The 18,864-nt window shown below is 36.0% G+C and overlaps 1 protein-coding gene across 6 annotated transcripts in view; it reads right to left on the bottom strand.

The window, feature by feature from the left end:
• The window catches only part of EXOC2 (exocyst complex component 2), a 282,492-nt gene that overhangs the window by 88,329 nt on the left and 175,299 nt on the right, over positions 1-18,864 (bottom strand). For all 6 annotated transcript variants that reach the window (XM_058733209.1, XM_058733203.1, XM_058733204.1 and 3 more), the window contains one exon: positions 17,820-17,936. In XM_058733209.1, the coding sequence (XP_058589192.1) occupies positions 17,820-17,936 (117 nt within the window). The remainder of the gene's footprint in view (positions 1-17,819; positions 17,937-18,864) is intronic.

Genomic DNA, 18,864 nt, shown 5'->3' with positions numbered 1-18,864 from the left:
ATACTTCAATTTTTTTAATGGTTCAAAATAAATGAAAGGGCAGATAATGAAACAAAGAGAAAGTGGAGTGCCAATATTAACGTCTAACAAAGCAGAACTGAGGTCAAGAGTACCAAATAAATTTTGTGGAAATTGAAAAAGATAATGTATGAAACTTATGTAGCACATTTAAAGTACATCATAAATGTTCTCAGCTATTATTATTATTATTAATTAATTAATTTCAACATGCTCAATTTTCACTTAAGCCCTGTTCACACCAGCTGATGAACAAAGATGTTAACTAAGTTTTCTTGACCCTACTTTGCAAGGATAAGGTCTTCCCATAATTTAGGCACTATCTAATAGTGATGAATGAAAGTTAAATGAAAAAAATTATATTACAGAAATCACAGTCTAATAGGGAAGAAAGGCAAGAAAACTTTGATAAAACATTAAAAGAATATGGCTATTAAGGCAGAGAGGGAGTACTTATGGGGCACTTCTAAGGGCACTGCGAAAAGCTTTCTTAAGAAAAAAAAAAGTACTAATTCAGTAATTATGCAACCAGAAATAGATGTACTCACTAAATTCTTAACAAATTAGAACTGGGGAGCACCTTTTAAAGTACTTCAAAGAGTTGGTAATAACTTATAGAAATATAGAATACACCAGGAGGGTAGCATTTCTGATGCAGGGGCAAATAATACTTGGGACAATCTACCATTACATCCTCTTAAGCAGCAATATGCACATCAAAAGATATTCTTAGAGCACACAGCCTGACCTGTGCTGTGTGCACATCAGACAGGTGCTGGAAAACAAACACCGAAGCATGTCTCTCATTTCCTCAATTTCTATATAGTTGTCTTCAACTTACTCAAAATAGTTTTAAAAATCATTAATTTTAATGTTTCCAATTTAAATTTTCTAATTTACTATTTTAAAAACTTTTTGCTGATTAAGATGGTGGAGAAGTAGGGGGACTGGGATTTCCCTTGCCCCTCAAACGCAGCTGTATTGAGATCAGGTCACTTGGAACACCCAGAAAATCAATCTGCAGGGTGATAGAAAAATCTCCACAGGTGAAGGAAAACAGCGTGGCAGGACAGAGGTGCATGTATGTGAATTGAGGGAGATAAAATGGCAGTGTAGGCATACAGGGGAGGGAAACCTTTCTGTGGAAAGACAAAAAGGAGAGAAAGGTTGTGGAATTACGGTATATTGCTCATACAAGAGAAAAACCTCTCTGGATCATGGACTGGAGAAGGAGAAATACAGAGTGCCAGTTTCTATTTTGCAAATAGATTCAGGAACTGAACACTGGAGTTTTCAAAAGTGCCCACTTTCATCGGCTGTGTATGCATATCTGGAGAGAGGAGAGCCACCCCGGGGCACCAGTCCCTTTCTTCCAGTACTGTGGGAAGTGGCTTTATAGCCTCCCCAAGGATGAAAGACCCTGCAGGCCCCAGTCAAAGGCCCTTTATCGGCTGAGTTAAGTGGCGCTACACCAGAACAGAATCCACCTGCAGGGTTCCTTAAGACATCAGGTTTTGCATCCCAGCCAAATGCTTAGGAGGCATGGGCTGACTGCTACTCTCTGAGGGCTGCTTGAACAGCATGCTTCGAGATACCTGGTCTGTGGAGGAGAGACTGGGGTGTTGCCATTTCTCTCCCCATCACAAAGATGGTGGGGCTTCAGGGACCCCCAGTGGAGGTGGGACCTGCTTACACCAAACACTGCCCCTCCATGCCTGACAACTGCTTATCTACTGGAGGGAGACTGGCACTCAGCAAACCAGACAGTCTGTCCTCCAGACCAGCACAGCCACTGGTCCCAGGCACCAACAGACAACTGTCCTGTGGTTTTCTATGTTAGCCTGGTTTCTTTCCCCCACCCCCTTTGCTTTTTTTTGCTTCTCTTTTCTTCTTCTTTCTACCCTCTTCTTGTTCTCCTTTGGAATCAGGCTCATAGTTTCTGATTTGAGTTTTGGTCAATTCTGTATATATGTGTGTATGTGTGTGTATATATACACACACATACACACATATATACATACATACATACACACATACATTTATTTATTTATTTATTTATTTATTTATTTATTTATCTGTTCTATTTGTTTAATCAGGCAATTTTACTTTATTCTTTTTACACCTTTCCTGTATATATATATATATATATATATATATATATACACACACACACACACACACACACATTTATTTATTTATTTACTTATTTATTTATTTATCTGTTTGTTTAATCAGGCAATTTTACTTTATTCTTTTTACACCTTTCCTGTAACTCCTCTCCTTTATTTTCCTTTCTCTGTCTCTGGATTAAGCTTATAGCTTCTTTGATTCTCTGCTTGGTCTTTTTTTTTTTTTTTTTTTTTTTCACTCCTTGCATTTTTCTCTTTGTATGGGATCAGGTTCCACCCCTGCTTTCCTTTTTTTCCAGGGTTATTTCAATGAACAACTCAAAGTACACCTAGTGAAAGGTCCAAACAATCCACCACTATGAGCAAGGAGAAGCTTTGCATAGGACTGACCATTGGGAAAGAGCAGCCAGATACACAACAACAGAGTGCCTAGAACACACTCCAAAAACACTTCTTGAAGTTCCAGGCCCTGGTCACTGTACGACTCCTTTTTAATATAGTAGTACTAGCAGGCACAGGACACATTAACAATCTACTAAAACAAGTAAAAGACAGAAACCTAGCCAAAATCACAAAATGGAAGAATTCTCAAAAGAAAATTCAAGAAGAAATGACAGGCAGAGAATTGCTCAAAAGAGATATAAACAATATATCTGAATAAGAATTTAGGGTAACAGTCATAAAAGACAGCAGACAGGGGCGCCTGGGTGGCGCAGTCGGTTAAGCGTCCGACTTCAGCCAGGTCACGATCTCGCGGTCTGTGAGTTCGAGCCCCGCGTCAGGCTCTGGGCTGATGGCTCGGAGCCTGGAGCCTGTTTCCGATTCTGTGTCTCCCTCTCTCTCTGCCCCTCCCCCGTTCATGCTCTGTCTCTCTCTGTCCCAAAAAAAAAAAAAAAAAAAAGACAGCAGACAATCTATTGCTGTAGAGATAAAAGACCTAAGAAATAGTAATGATCAATTAAGAAATGCTATAAATGAGATGGAAAATGAACTAGATACAGTCACAGTGAGGATGGAAGAATCAGAGAATAGGTGAAATAGAAGATGAAATTGTAGAAAATGATGAAGCTGAAAAAAAGAGGGAAATGATATTACTAAATCACCAGGAGAGACTTAAGAGAACTAAGTGATTCCATGAAACAAAACAATATCCACATCATAGGAGTTCCAGAAGAAGAAGAAGAGAGAGAAGGGAGCAGAAGGTTTATTTGAACAAATTATAGCTAAGAACTTCCCTTATCTGGGGAAGGACACAGGCATCCAAGTCCAAGAGGCACAAACAATTCTCTTCAAGATCAACAGAAACAGGTCAACACCATGACATAGTATAATGAAACTAACAAAATAAAAGATAAAGAGAGAATTCTGAAAGCAGCTAGGGACAAACAGGCCTTAACCTACAAGAGTAGACACATAAGGGCAGTAGCAGACCTGTCTACTGAAACTGGGCAGGTCAAAAGGGAACGGTAGGAAATCATCAATGTGCTAAATAGGAAAAAGATGCAGCCAAGAATCCTTTATCCAGCACGGCTGTCTTTCAGAATAGAAGGAGAGATACAGGCTTTCCTAGACAAACCAAAGCTAAAGGAGTTCATGACCACTTAACAAGCCCTGCAGGAGATCCTAAGGGGGACTTTGTGAGTGGAAAGCAGCAAAGACTACAAAGGACAAGAGACATCACCACAAACAGGAAATCTACAGATAACTAAATCCATATCTTTCAATAATCACTCTGAATGTAAATGGACTAAATGCCCCAATCAAAAGACATAGGGTATCAGAATGGATAAAAAACAAGATCCATCTATGTGCTGCCTGCAAGACACTCATTTTAGCCATAAAGACACCTGAAGATTGAAAGTGAGGGGATGGAGAACCATCTATCATGTCACTGAATGTCAAAAGAAAGCCAGAGTGGGGCGCCTGGGTGGCGCAGTCGGTTAAGCGTCCAACTTCAGCCAGGTCACGATCTCGCGGTCTGTGAGTTCGAGCCCCGCGTCAGGCTCTGGGCTGATGGCTCGGAGCCTGGAGCCTGTTTCCGATTCTGTGTCTCCCTCTCTCTCTGCCCCTCCCCCGTTCATGCTCTGTCTCTCTCTGTCCCAAAAATAAATAAAAAACGTTGAAAAATTAAAAAAAAAAAAAAAGAAAGCCAGAGTAGCCATAGTGATATCAGACAAACTAGATTTTGAAACAAAGCCTGTAACAAGAGACGAAGGGCATTTTATCAAAATTAAGGGGTCTATCCTTCAAGAAGAGCTAACAATTGTAAATATTTATGCCCCCGATGTGGAAACACCCAAATATATAAATCAATTAATCACAGGCATAAATAAATGTATAGATAACAATACCGTGATTGTAGGGGACTTTAATAGTCCACTTCCAAGAGAGAACATCTAGGCAGAAAATCAACAAGGAAACAATGGCTTTGAATGGCACATTGAACAAGATGGACTTAACAAATATATTCAGAACTTTTCACCCCAAAGCATCAAACTACACATTCTCGAGTACACATGGAACATTCTCCAAAACAGATCACATACTAGGTCACAAAACAGCCCTCAACAAGTATAAAAGAATTGAGATAATACATGCATATTTTCAGATCATAACTCTATGAAACTTGAAATCAACCACAAAAAATTTAGACAGCCCCAAAATACATGGAGGTTAAAGAACATGCTAGTAAAGAATAAATGGATCAACCAGGAAATTAAAGAAGAAATTAAAAACTATATGGAAGCAAATGAAAATGAAAACACAACAGTCCAAACTCTTTGGGATGCAGCAAAGGCAGTACTAAGAGGAAAATATATTGAAATTCAGGCCTATCTCAAGAAGCAAGAAAGGTCACAAATACACAACCTAATCACAGCTAAAGGAGCTACAAAGGCAGCATCAAAGAAAGACCAAAACCATCATAAAAGAGAAATAATAAAGATTAGAGCAGAAATAAACATAGAATACAAAAAAACCAGTAAAACAGATCAATGAATCTAAGAGCTGGTTTTTTGAAAGAATAAACAAAATTGGTAACCCCCTAGCCAACTTCTCAAAAAGAAGAGAGGACCCAAATAGAGGAGACCACAACCAACACCACAGAAATACAAATAATACTGTGAAAAATTATATGCCAACAAACCGGAAATGAACAAATTCCTAGACAATCACATACTAACAAAACTCAAGTGGGAAGAAATAGAAAATTTGAACAGACCCATAACCAGCAAGGAAATTGAATTGGTTATCAAAAATCTCACAACAAATAAGAGTCCTGGGCCAGATGGCTTCCCAGGGGAATTCTACCAGACATTTAAAGCACAGTTAATACCTATTCTCCTCAAACTGTTTCAAAAAATAGAAATGGAAGGAAAACTTCCAGACTCATACTATGAGACTAGCATCACCTTGATCCCAAACCAGGTAAAGACCCCACTAAAAAGGAGAATTATAGGCCAATAACCCTGATGAACCTGGATGCAAAAATTCTCAACAAGATATGAGCAAATTGAATTCAACAGCATATTAAAAGAATTATTCACCATGATCAAGTGGGATTCATTCCTGGGATGCAGGGATGAATTTGATTTGTTGCAAATCAAACAATGTGATACATCACATTAATATAAGAAAGGATAGGAACCATATGATCCTGTCAATAGATTCAGAAAAAGCATTTCACAAAATATAGCATCCTTTTTAAATAAAAACCCTCAAGAAAGTAGGGATGGAAGGAACATACCTTAACAACATAAAAGCCACATATGAAAGGTCCATAGCTAATATCATCCTCAATGGAAAAAAAAAACTGACAGCTTCCCCCAACTTGAGATCAGGAACACGACAGGGATGTCCACTCTCACCACTGATGTTCAACATAGTGTTGGAAGTCCTAGTCTCAGCAATCAGACAATAAAACAAAAGGCATCCAAATTGTCAAAGAAGAAGTCAAACTTCCACTCTTCACGGATGACACGATACTCTACATGGAAAACCTGAAAGACTCCACCAAAAACCTGCTAGAGCTGATACATGAATTCAGCAAAGTCACAGGATACAAGACCAATGTACAGAAATCGGTTACATTTCTTTACACCAATAAGGAAGCAATGAGAAGAAATATCAAGGAATCGATCCCATTTACAACTGCACCCCATAAATATTTATATTTACATTTACAATTTACATTTACAATATTTACATTTACAACTGTACCATAAAATACCTAGGAATAACCCTAACCAAGGAGGTAAAGTATCTGTATGCTGAAAATTATAGAATGCTTACGAAAGAAACTGAAGACACAAAGAAATGGAAAAACATTCCCTGCTCATGGACTGGAAGAACAAATATTGTTAAAGTGTCAATACTGGGGCACCTGGGTGGCTCAGTCGGTTGAGCATCCGACTTTGGCTCAGGTCATGACCTTGCAGTCTGTGAGCTCAAGCCCAGCGTCTGGCTGTGTGCTGACAGCTCAGAGTCTGGAGCCTGCTTTGGAATCTGCATCTCCCTCTCTCTCTGCCCCTCCCCCGCTCATGCTCTCTGTCTCTCTCTGTCAAAAATAAACATTAAAAAAAAGTTTTTAAATGTCAATACTACCCAAAGCAATCTACATATTCAATGTAATCCAATCAAAATAGCACCAGCATTCTTCACAGAGCTAGAATAAGCAATCCTAAAATTTGTATGGAACCACAAAAGACCCCGAATAGTCAAAGAAATGTTGGAAAAGGAAAACCAGAGCAGGAGGCATCACAATCCCAGACTTTAACCTGTTTACAAAGCTGTAATCATCCAGACAGTATGGTACACACACAGACCAATGGAATAGAATAGAGAACCCAGAAATGGACCCACAACTTTATGGCCAACTAATCTCTGACAAAGCAGAAAAGAGTATTCAATGGAAAAAAGACAGTCTCTTGAGCAAATGATGCTGGGAGAACTGGATAGCATCGTGCAGAAAAATGAAACTGGACCACTTTCTTACACCATACACAAAAATAAACTCAAAATGGATGAAAGACCTAGATGTGAGACAGGAAACCATCAAAATCCTACAGGAGAAAACAGGCAGCAATCTCTTTGATCTCAGCCAGAGCAACTTCTTAATTGACATGTCTCCAAAGGCAAGGGAAATAAAAGCAAAAATGAACTATTGGGATCTCATCAAGATAAAAAGCTTCTGCAAAGCAAAGGAAACAATCAACAAAACTAAAAGGTAATGATGGAATGGGAGAAGATATTAGCAAATGACATATCGGATACACGGTTAATATCCAAAATCTATAAAGAACTTATTAAACTTAACACCCAGAAAACAAATAATCCAGTGAAGAAATGGGCACAAAACATTAATAGACACTTTAATGTCTATTAAGAAGACAAAGAAGACATCCACTGACAAACAAACACACGAAAAGATGCTCAACATTGCTCACCATCAGGGAAATACAAATTAAAACCACACTGAGATACCACCTCACAATCTTCAGAGTGGCTAAAATTAACAACTCAGGAAACAACAGGTGTTGGCAATGATGCAGAGAAAGGGGAACCCTCTTGAACTGCTGGTGGGAATGCAAACTGGTACAGCCATTCTGGAAAACAGCGTGGAGGTTCCTCCAAAAATTAAAAATCAAATTACCCCATGACCGAGCAATTGCACTACTGGGTATTTAGCCAAAGGATACAGGAGTGCTGATTCGGAAGGGCACCTGCACCCCAATGTTTATAGTAGGCTGTTGACAATAGTCAAATTATGGAAAGAGCCCAAATGTCCATCAACTGATGAAGGAATAAAGAAGGTGTGGTATATATATACAATGGAATCCTACTCGGCTGTGAAAAAGAATGAAATCTTGCCATTTGCAACAACATGGATGGAACTGGAGGTTATTATGCTAAGCAAAATAAGTCAGGCACAGAAAGAGAAATATATGACTTCACTCACATGTGGAATTTAAGAAACACAACAGATAAACATAGGGGAAGGGAAAGAAAAATAAGATAAAAACAGAGAGGGAGGCAAACTGTAAGAGACTCTTAAATACAGAGAGCAAACTGAGGGTTGGTGGGAGTGGGAAGGAGGTGAAAATGGGTGATGGGCACTGAGGAGGGCATGTGTTGCAATAAGCACTGGGTGTTGTATGTTAGTGATGAATCATAGGAATCTACTCCTGAAGCCAAGACTACACTACTTGGCAACTAAATTAGCTAACTTGGCAATAAATATAAAATAATAACAATAATAGTAATAAAATAAAAAAATAAATAAAAATAAAAACTTTTTTTGCTAAAAATCCTTCTTAAAAAGTATGTTTCTGAGAAAGAAAAAATAATTTTTAAAGTTATTTTCATTTCAAAGACAACAGAAAGGATACATTGAACTGAACAATCTTTAAAGAAATAAAATTATCAAACTATAATTAGAACATCTATCCAAGTGAATCTGGATGACTAGGTTCAGTCAAAGTAATATACTTTAAAATTTTTTTACAAATGGATGATGGCTGTACAAATAGCAAAATGGCATTACTTTATGTTATTGAACCATAATTGTCAAATATGGACAAAATAAATGCCAATAACTGCTTTTTAAAAATAAACACTTAATCTCTAGTTGAGGCGGCACTATGAAAACAAATTTGAAAAAAGAACCAAGATAAAACAGGATACACTGTCACCCTGAAATAGAAGAACAGATGATGTCTCTAGGACTCAGGAAGAGCTATCATTCCTTGCTTCCTTCACATTTCATTGTGATTCTAACCTAGTGACTTACTACTTATCTTCACCATTCCTAAAACTAATTTTTCTGTCAATTTTTTTTATAATCAAGTTAACCGTCTTACATCCCATTGTTGAGGCTTCACTTAAATGCTCCAATCTTCTTCTCCTTAATAGGATAGTCTTTTACTTCACAATAGACTGTTTTATTTGGTCACCTACAAAGAATGATCTAAGGGGCATGGGAAATAACTTTACTGCTACTACCTCCTACACTGATGTTTGATATCAAACCATTCTAGAGTAAGTTAATCATTTTCCTTTACTTAATAACTTCCAAAGAATTTCTGGAAATGAAAAACAACTGAAATAAAATGTGAATAGACAGCAAATTTCAACAAGATTATATACAAGTGAAGAAAAAGTCAATGAGAAGAGAAAGCTGAAGCAATTATTCCTAATCATTACAGAGAATTAAAGATGGGGGCGGGGGGAATGAAAGAATAATGTAAGAGACATGGAGAACAGAGTGAGACGGTCTAACATATATCCAATAGGAGATCTTGAAGGAGAGAAAAGAGTGAATAGGAAAGAATAAATATTAAAAGAGGTAACAGCTGACAAATTTCCAGAACTAATTAAAAGTATCAGAGACAAAGGAAAAAAGACAAACAAAACATATCAAGAGACACATAATAGTGGAACTATGAACTATTAGAGATAAAATTTTAAAAAAATCTAGAAAGTAGCTAAAGAAAGACTTTAATATATCTAAGTAAATGACAAATTATAGACCAAACACACAAAAGGAATGAATACAGAAGACAGAACAACATAATTCACAAACTTTATCTAATAGACATATATGAATGTGGTATTCAAAACTGAAAGATATAATCTCTTCAAGCAAGGGAGAATATTTAAGAAAACTCAAGTTTCAATAAAGTTAACAACATGACATTCTCTGAACTCAGCATGATTAAGTTAGAAATCTCTAACAAAGAGAAAACTATTTCCCATTATGGAAATTAATTGCTGCCTACTCCCCCCACCCCCACCACCAAAATTTTTTGGAAATTTAAAACCATGCTTCTATATATGTGGGTCAAAGAAAGACTCAAAATTAGAAGATATGACAGAACAACTAAAATATCTTATGTTAATATGGGGGAAACAGCTAAAGTGATAGTCTGGAATGTTTATATTAAAAGGTAGAACAGTTTGGAATCAATGAGCTACATAAATAAAACAAGCTAAGGGCTCAAGTTACTGTGACAGAAAACAAGGACATAAAGAGAGATTAGTAAAGCTAAAATCTGGTTCTTGAGAAGACTCTAATAAAGTAAAAAGACTGAAAATACTAAGTCTAAAAAGGGATCACAGTCTTAGGTGCAGCTAAAATTGAAATAAGATGAAATAATCATAAAATAGTTTTATGTCAATAAATTTAGAAATTTAGGCAAAATGGACAAAGTCCAAAACAAAACAACATAGGTCACCACAACTAACAAGAAGAAACAGAAAATTAGAATGTTTTTTTTAACCACTGAAGAAACTGAACCAGTCATTAAAAACCATCTCACAAAGGCTTTACCACAGAGTTCTTGTAAATATTCAAAGAACAAATAATTCCAATGTTACATAAACTCAGAGGAAGAAAAAAGGGATATACTCTTTATTTTACAAATTAGCATAAGCTACATATAGCAACATGGATAAATCACAAAAATAATAGAGTAGAAAAAGCAAGTCATAGAAAAATAGATACCATACAATCCCATTTATGCTATCTAAAAGTCAGAAACAGGTAACATTAAACAAGGTATTGTTTAGAAACCACAAAATGCAAAAGTGACTGTCCATAAGGGAGACAGGATGATGCATATATGCAAAGCATGAAGGCTCCTGAGAATATGTTCCATTTTTCATCTCGGCGATGGATGCACTTGTTCATTTTATTTTTCTTTTTTTAAATTTTTTTTAACGTTTTATTTATTTTTGAGACAGACAGAGACAGAGCGTGAATGGGGGAGGGTCAGAGAGAGAGAGGGAGACACAGAATCCAAAACAGGCTCCAGGCTCTGAGCTGTCAGCACAGAGCCCGACGCGGGGCTTGAACTCACGAACCGTGAGATCATGACCTGAGCCGAAGCTGGATGTTTAACTGACTGAGCCACCCAGGAGCCCCCATTTTATTTTTCTTATATCTCACACCTACAAAAGATCCAGTCTTTTGTACACATAAAATATGTAATATAAAAAATATATGAAAAAAATTAAATCTAGTAAGGAAGTACACCAACATTAACCTAATAGTAATGTAATGTGTTAAAATGTTATTCTAGGGTTACAAACAAAGCATCATAAGAATAAAGAAGAGGATTTGATCCATTTGGCAGTTTGGGAGAATGCGTAAGTAGTCTTTCTACACGATGGAACCCCTGTATCTGAGACAGGTTTTGAAGGATGATCAAGATTTTGTCTAGTTGTGGTTGAGGAAAAGACATTCCAGACCAACAGAACAATACAGGTTATAGGTATATATTCTTAAAATAGAACCTGGTAAAAGCTGATGTTGAATGAATGTTAGCTGAAGGAATGAATGAGCCGAAAAAAATCATATGAAATACTCAAGGAAAGATGAGTGACTAGAAATCTCTAACAAAGAGAAAATTACTTCCCAGAGTAGAAACTAACTGCTGTCCACCTCTCCCAATTTGGAAATTGGGTATTGTGCTAGGTTTTTAGGTACTGGAATACAGGAGATGAATGGCATGAGAGAAAGAGGTAAGAGGGGCCAGATTAAAACAATATGAACAGCAGCCTAAGGAGTTTATGTTTTATTCCTCAGTCAATGAGGAGATGAACATAAGGCAAGGAGGAAGAACAATATAATCAGATCTGTATTTCTGAAAACCCATTCAAGAAAGTCCATAGATAATGAGTTAAAGAGTGAAATTTAGAGCATAAGCAAAGCACTTAGAAGGTAGGTTTCTGCAACAGCACAATGATCAGATGATGAAAAAGAGCTGGTTGTGGACAGAAGAACAAATTAGGGAGGTAGAGACAGATTTGGATGATGGTTGAGTCAAGAACAATTCCTAAGACTCTGGCTTGCTGACTCAATGACTACTAAGGCAGAAAACACATAAAGAAAAGCTGATCTGGAGGAAGAAAGAGAAATAAGTTTTTGGTTTGGGTAAGTTGATCTGAAATCGCAGTGGCAACTTTAGTGATGATGTCTGACAGGAAACAGATCTGCAGCCCAGGAATGAAATGCAAGCTAAAGATATAGATTGGGCAGGAATGCAAGCTGGTGCAGCCACTCTGGAAAACAGTATGGAGGTTCCTCAAAAAACTAAAAATAGAACTACCCTATGACCCAGCAATTGCACTAGTAGGCATTTATCTACGGGATACAGGTGTGCTGTTTTGAAGGGACACATGCACCCCCATGTTGATAGCAGCACTATCAACAATAGTCAAAGTATGGAAAGAGCCTAAATGTCCATCGATGGATGAATGGATAAAGAAGATGTGGTATATATATACAATGGAGTATTACTCGGCAATCAAAAAGAATGAAATTTTACTTGCAACTATATGGATGGAACTGGAGGGTATTAGGCTAAGCGAAATCAGTCAGTCAGAGAAAGACAAAAATCATGACTTCACTCATATGAGGGCTTTAAGAGACAAAACAGATGAACATAAGGGAAGGGAAACAAAAATAATATGAAAACAGGGAGGGAGACAAAACAGAAGAGACTCATAAATATGGAAAACAAACTGAGGGTTACTGGAGGGGTTGTGGGAGGGGGGATGGGCTAAATGGTTAAGGGGCATTAAGGAATCTACTCCTGAAATCACTGTTGCACTATATGCTAATTTGGATGTAAATTTTAAAAAATAAAATAAAAAAAAAGATATACATTTGGGACTCATGGGCATCAGTGATAAATGAAGTGGTGGGAATAAATGAGCTCTAAGGAAAAGGTACAGAGTGTGAAGAGGAAACAAGCACAAGCCAAGAGAACAGAAACAGTACAGGAATGATAAAAGATAACTGTCTAGGTTGTTGAATTGTACCTGCTTAGGTTCAAGGTTTTTGATTTAGGACCCCATATCCTATCCAACTGAGGACCAACAGTCTTACTTATTGCCAACTTTCCAAAGAGACTTAGTCTTTCTCTCATCTCCAAAGCAACTACTTCTATGTGAAATCTAATATCCTTCCTTGCTTTGGAAAAGCTTTTCTGATTTACTTTCTGTATTGGGGAAGCAATATTTTACTTTATAAATTACGAGGTTCTTGTGTCATTACTATTATCTCTTTATGTCTGTTTCATTTTTCCCTTACCATTTATAAAAGAACTTGAGGCAGTTAAATAATGTCAAAAATCACCTTTCGTATGTAGTAGACAGGGACACATCTGATCAACTTATAATTCCTGTCTCTAATCTATTAATTTACAACTAACTTATTATATAAAAATAGCCTCTAAACAAAACTTAGCAGGAGAAGAAATGAGAGAAATAAAATATAAAGAGATAATAGAATGAGGACACAAAACTATAGTCATTCACAAAATATACTGAATTCAAATGGCTTCAATGAAACTTGAGAATTATATACAATTAAGCTAAAAAATTATCAAATATATAAAATATGGTATGTATGGTTCAAGTGATACAAAAATCGTTAAAACTGATTGCTGTATGTAAAGGATCCTTCTAGACATGTGAACAAAAGAAGCTGCCCTCTCCCCACCCACCATGTCAGAATTTCTGAAAGAGATTTAGGTGCATAAAATAAAACATCATTCAAGAATTTAATGCCAAAAAAAAAAAAAAAAGAATTTAATGCCCAACTTGTTTAATGACTACAGTCCCAAGTCAGTCAAAAATCTGCAACTATACAAACTCTAAATTAGAAGTTCACTTTTTAAAGACTGGAACAGGTTAAAATAGCATTTTATGTAAGAAAAAAAAATTCTTTGGAATTATGTAATTACAGCTACCACAATTATGTGCTAAAATTTATTAACCATATAGTTCTGGTCGTCTGTTCTCAAAGGTCTCAAGAGTTAATGACTTACAGCAAATTTGGTTTGAAAAACTGTATTTCCTTAACCTTGTAAGTATGTTTGTTTGTTTGTTTAATTTTTTAAAAATGTTTATTTATTTTTGAGAGAGAGAGAGAGTGTGTGTGTGTGTGAGCAGGTGAGGGGAAGACAGAAGCAGACACATAATCGAAGCAGGCTCCAGGCTCTGAGCTGTCAGCACAGAGCCCAATGCGGGGCTCGAACCCACGAACCGTGAGATCATGACCTGAGCTGAAGTCAGAGACTCAACAGACTGAGCCACCCAGGAGCCCCTGTAAGTACCTTTAAAATGAACTCTACTAGAATATCAACAATGAACATATCAAAAAGTGTTAAACTACCAAATAGGGAAAGCATGCAAATTAAAATACCATGAAAGAGTATTTTTATCTATCAAATGAAAATATTAGCATCAGCAATGATGACCAAAATGTGATAAAACCAGCTGCTGAAAAGCAACCTGGTAATATTTACCAAGGGTCTTTGGAGCTCTAATTCCACTTCTAGGAATCATTTTTGAGAAAGTAATAAAACATGTCATCAAAGATTATCTTTACCTCTCAGTCACAACAATAAAAATAACCTTAAGGTTCCCACTAGGAAACAATTTAAAAAAAAAAATGGTACATCCATATTAACTATCGTTAAGACATAAAATTCACATCTACCAATTTAATAAAGGTCTTCACAACAGAATAGTCAACAGAAAAAGATATATTCAATACAAACTGAATTCAGAAAAATGTTTCATATTTTATTACATATACACATATAGGTATATGGTATATATAAAGTACTGCTTACTATTACTAGATATACTAAAACACAACAGTGTTTATCTTGGGGTATTATAGATAATTAAATTTTTTAGATTTTTCAGTATATATTTTTAAAAAATGTTTATTTATTTATTTTGGGAGAGACAGCATGCACACGCAAGTGGAGGGGGGGCAGAGAGAGAGAGACAGAGAGACAGGGACACGGAGAGGGAGAGGGAGAGGGAGAGAGAGAGGGAGAGGGAGAGGGAGAGGGAGAGGGAGAGGGAGAGGGAGAGGGAGAGGGAAAGGGAGAATCTTAAGCAGGCTTCACTCTCAGCACAGAGCCCAAGATGGGGCTTGATCCCATAACCTCAAGATTATGATCTGAGCCAAAATCAAGAGTCAGACACTCAATTGACTGAGCCACCCAGGTGCACCAGTATTTCTCCTTGTTAAAAATAATGATTGATCTTACTTTTATAAGCAGGAGAAAATGTATGCCTGGGAAAACACATTTTCAAGGCTTACAATAAAGCAAAATGGAATTGGCAATGCGAATGGAAGTGCATGCAAATGACAAGACACTCACTGCTGGAACTTGCCATTTGGGATCCAACAGCACAAAGTCCATTTAAGGCTTATAATAGGGCTTATTATAAAAGAGGTAACCTATAGGATGAGTTTGATACACTGATCTGATGAATTACCATTTAATGTTGTTTCATAAAGTCCAAAACAATATACATTAGCCAACTGACTTAATGTCCTATTTGGTTTATTTTCATGGGAACAATTTTGTTTTTTATTTTAAGATGTATGGTACTGGACCAGAAAGCATTCTGGATTCAGAATTAGAATACTTAATTTTAGGTTCTGCTTTGCCCTACTACTTACAGGTCAAGTCATGAACATCTCTAAGCATATTTCCATATGAAAAAAAAAACAGAGTTAATATTTTCCTTAATTACTTCACAGAGTTATTTGCACTAAAAAAATGTCTATATGAAATCATTCCAGTTTTAAATGATCATTGATCATTAAATTTTAACAAACTCCTGAAACATATAGTTATTAGTGTACTGTTTCTATATTAAAATTAATTCTGCTTTTGAAGAGGAGGATCAAGATGAAGGGAATTAACAACTGGACATTTTCACGCTTCTACTGGTAGAAGTACTAATAAGAAAGCAGAAGGAAATATGCCTAGAAGACCTTCAGTAAACCACCAATCCTTTCTGGAAGGAGATCTGAGAGAATGTCTAATGTCTTGTGACACTAAATTAGAAGTCCATAATGCACTGTTATTTCCAAGAGCAGAAACAGAGTGACAACATGGATAACAAAGTATTTGTGTAAACAATGTGCCCCATAGTTTCGCTGGGATCTTTGCCTCTAAAGTTGTCATTTGAGAAGGGAACTATGTAAAACAATGGAACTTGGCAGTGTTTTTCCATTAATGCAAGAAATATATTTTACTTGGTTGGCATCATGAAATTAATGGATTCACTCATAATAAACAAAATCAGCACATCTACTATCATCTAAATCTAGTTTACTGCCTATTCATTTAATATACAATTAATGATTTCAAAGTATTCAATGTCAATGATTAAAAAAAATCCTAATTCTGAGTGTGAAATATAGCCCATCATTTATCCTAAGCTGTACCCCCAGATCCAATAACATAGTACCTTGATTTCCAAATGATATCAAGACTAGGAAGGATATCAAAGGCATGTCAATTTCATTCTATTTCTTTATTACACAAACTGAAGCAACAATTACTACTCATAACTTTGTAAAAACCTAAAGAAAACCAAGCTTACTGCTTCTGTTATATGCAAGTCCTAATCATTTTATGTATTTTTAAATGATCAAAAAACTGTTCAATAAATATATTTGTGTCACTATTGTTACTGCACAAAAGCAAAGTGCCCACTTTCTACAAATACTAATTCTTTGCTGCAAGAGAGCATCTTGCAATTCTCAACACAAAAATTTCTGGAAATAAACTCAACATTTGACCCTACAACCTTAAGTCACAACATTTCTCATCAGGATGATTAATCTTTACAAAAAGGCAGGAAAACAAGACAGAGCCACCCACTTTGACATTTTCATTCTTTGAAGAAAAAAAAAATCCATTTCTAGTTCACAAAATGGAACTATCACTTATAAAAAGCATGCAATCCATCACAAGTACTTTTTGATTATAAGATTAACAAGATCATTATCTTTCTTATTTTTTGCACCGAGAAAACTGTAAAAATGGTTCTTCGTTTTACTTAGAAATCTGATAAATCTTTGCCCAAGAACCAACCAACCTTTAATAACAAGGTTACTTCATTTTTTTCCTTTTCTGCTTACTTGAAAAATATCAACAACAAAGTATAATATCCAAAAAAAAACCCCTACTCCATGGATTTATACAGGACTCATTTTTGTCCGACTTTGCTACATCCATGGATTGGAGAGTAGAAAGCATGTTATTTTTCAGGTAAGTTATTAAGCATCCTAAAGCAGTTGTAAGCCAGGCTCGTGTTGTGTGTATCTGTGTCTGTGTGTGTCTCTGTGCTTGTGCACCTGTACCCATGCTTAAGTAGTAAAAAGCAAAAGCATCATTGTGGTCATTTGGAAAGGGGGAAAGGAAGAAGAGGTGTGTATAAGCAGGAAAAGGTTTTTCTGCAGGCTCAGGGAGTTTGCTGTTGGCTCTAAAGTAAAAGCTTTAACCTAAAAGGAGACAAATACAAGATGATTCTTAAAGATTTCGGTTTGAAACCTTTCTTTCCTATTTCCTTCCCTTACTTTGAGCAGGTTAGGTGGGGAGTAAATCAGTTTTCACCTTGAGAAAGCTCTGATCTAGAGAAAAGAAGAGAATATTAACAATTCAAGGTGAGTTTTAAGGACAGGAATCATTCAAAGTCAGGGTGGAGTGAAGATGGGGAAGGAATATGGATGTGGGGAGGATCAGGAGAGAAAAGTTTAGGAAAACCAAAAGAGAAAGGGTGCTAGGAAAATAGTTTGGAAACTAAATTGATAAAACCACCAACCTGTTCAATTTAACATAATTTATTTACCTGTGTTATTTTTTCTATTCCCTGGAAGTTGTGCTTTTCAAAATGTTCTGCTATGTTTAGGAAGGTGTGACGTTCTAGGTAGCAGCAGTTACTTAGGACTATCAAAAGTCTCTGTTCCTAAAAGCAAAACAAATATTTAGAAAATTATCTTTATAGTAACAAATTGAGAGTTAGCACTTATTAAATTTAATTATACTCTCTTATAATTCAATAATGTAATTACAATGTCAATATTCAATGTTTTACTTTCCATGGTTCCTTCTTTCCCAATAATAACATAAAGAAAAACAATACAATTCTATAATTCTACTAACTGCTTGTTATTACATAATACACTAAAGAGTCAAATAATGCTGCCTTTGAAATTTAATAGTTATATGGAAAAACAGTTAGCTAGTAAGCTGTTGTTCTTATGAAAGGGGTTCTACTTTGTTGGTTATTCTACCTAATATTTTTTGTACCAAAAAATGCTATAAAAAGGGGTATTTTAAAATAATTACAAAAAATGCATAAACTAATAGAAAATAATTTATAAATTTTTCATAACTTGAGAGAGAATTACAATGCTATCCATACTATGGGCTCCTTCAAAAAACTGGGCCTTCACAGATGTTTTTATGTAGAACAGTTTCCCTCCTTATGGGGAGGGATGGGACAGGAGCTAGGAACTCTCCCACAGTAACAGTCATGAAGAGGGCTAAAGCCTCATATTCTATACTCTCCAGGGTTCTAGCCACTTTAAGGTAATTTCTTATCAAAATTACCAGACCTCAAGGCTGATGAATAAACATCACTTTACAATTCAGAAGAACTATTTTTGTAAACAAAATTCCAGGAATGGCATTTGTCACTGCTGTTATGGCTCACCAAGAACACTTTCCCATGGTCCCTCAGTGTCAGAGCATTCTCTAGAACAATTTTGAGTAATTTAGAGCCTTGATTGAAGATCCCTTAACTAAACACTAAGGCAAAAGTACTTTTCCAGGAAAAATTTTCAGCCATATTTTACTTACTGTTTTGTCTATAACTAATGTTAAAGTCAATA

Source organism: Neofelis nebulosa, chromosome 6 (genome assembly GCF_028018385.1).
Source record: "Neofelis nebulosa isolate mNeoNeb1 chromosome 6, mNeoNeb1.pri, whole genome shotgun sequence".
In the NCBI taxonomy this organism is placed as follows: Eukaryota; Metazoa; Chordata; class Mammalia; order Carnivora; family Felidae; genus Neofelis; species Neofelis nebulosa.
Note: the sequence above shows the minus strand (reverse complement) of the source record. Positions and strands in the feature narration are given on the sequence as shown.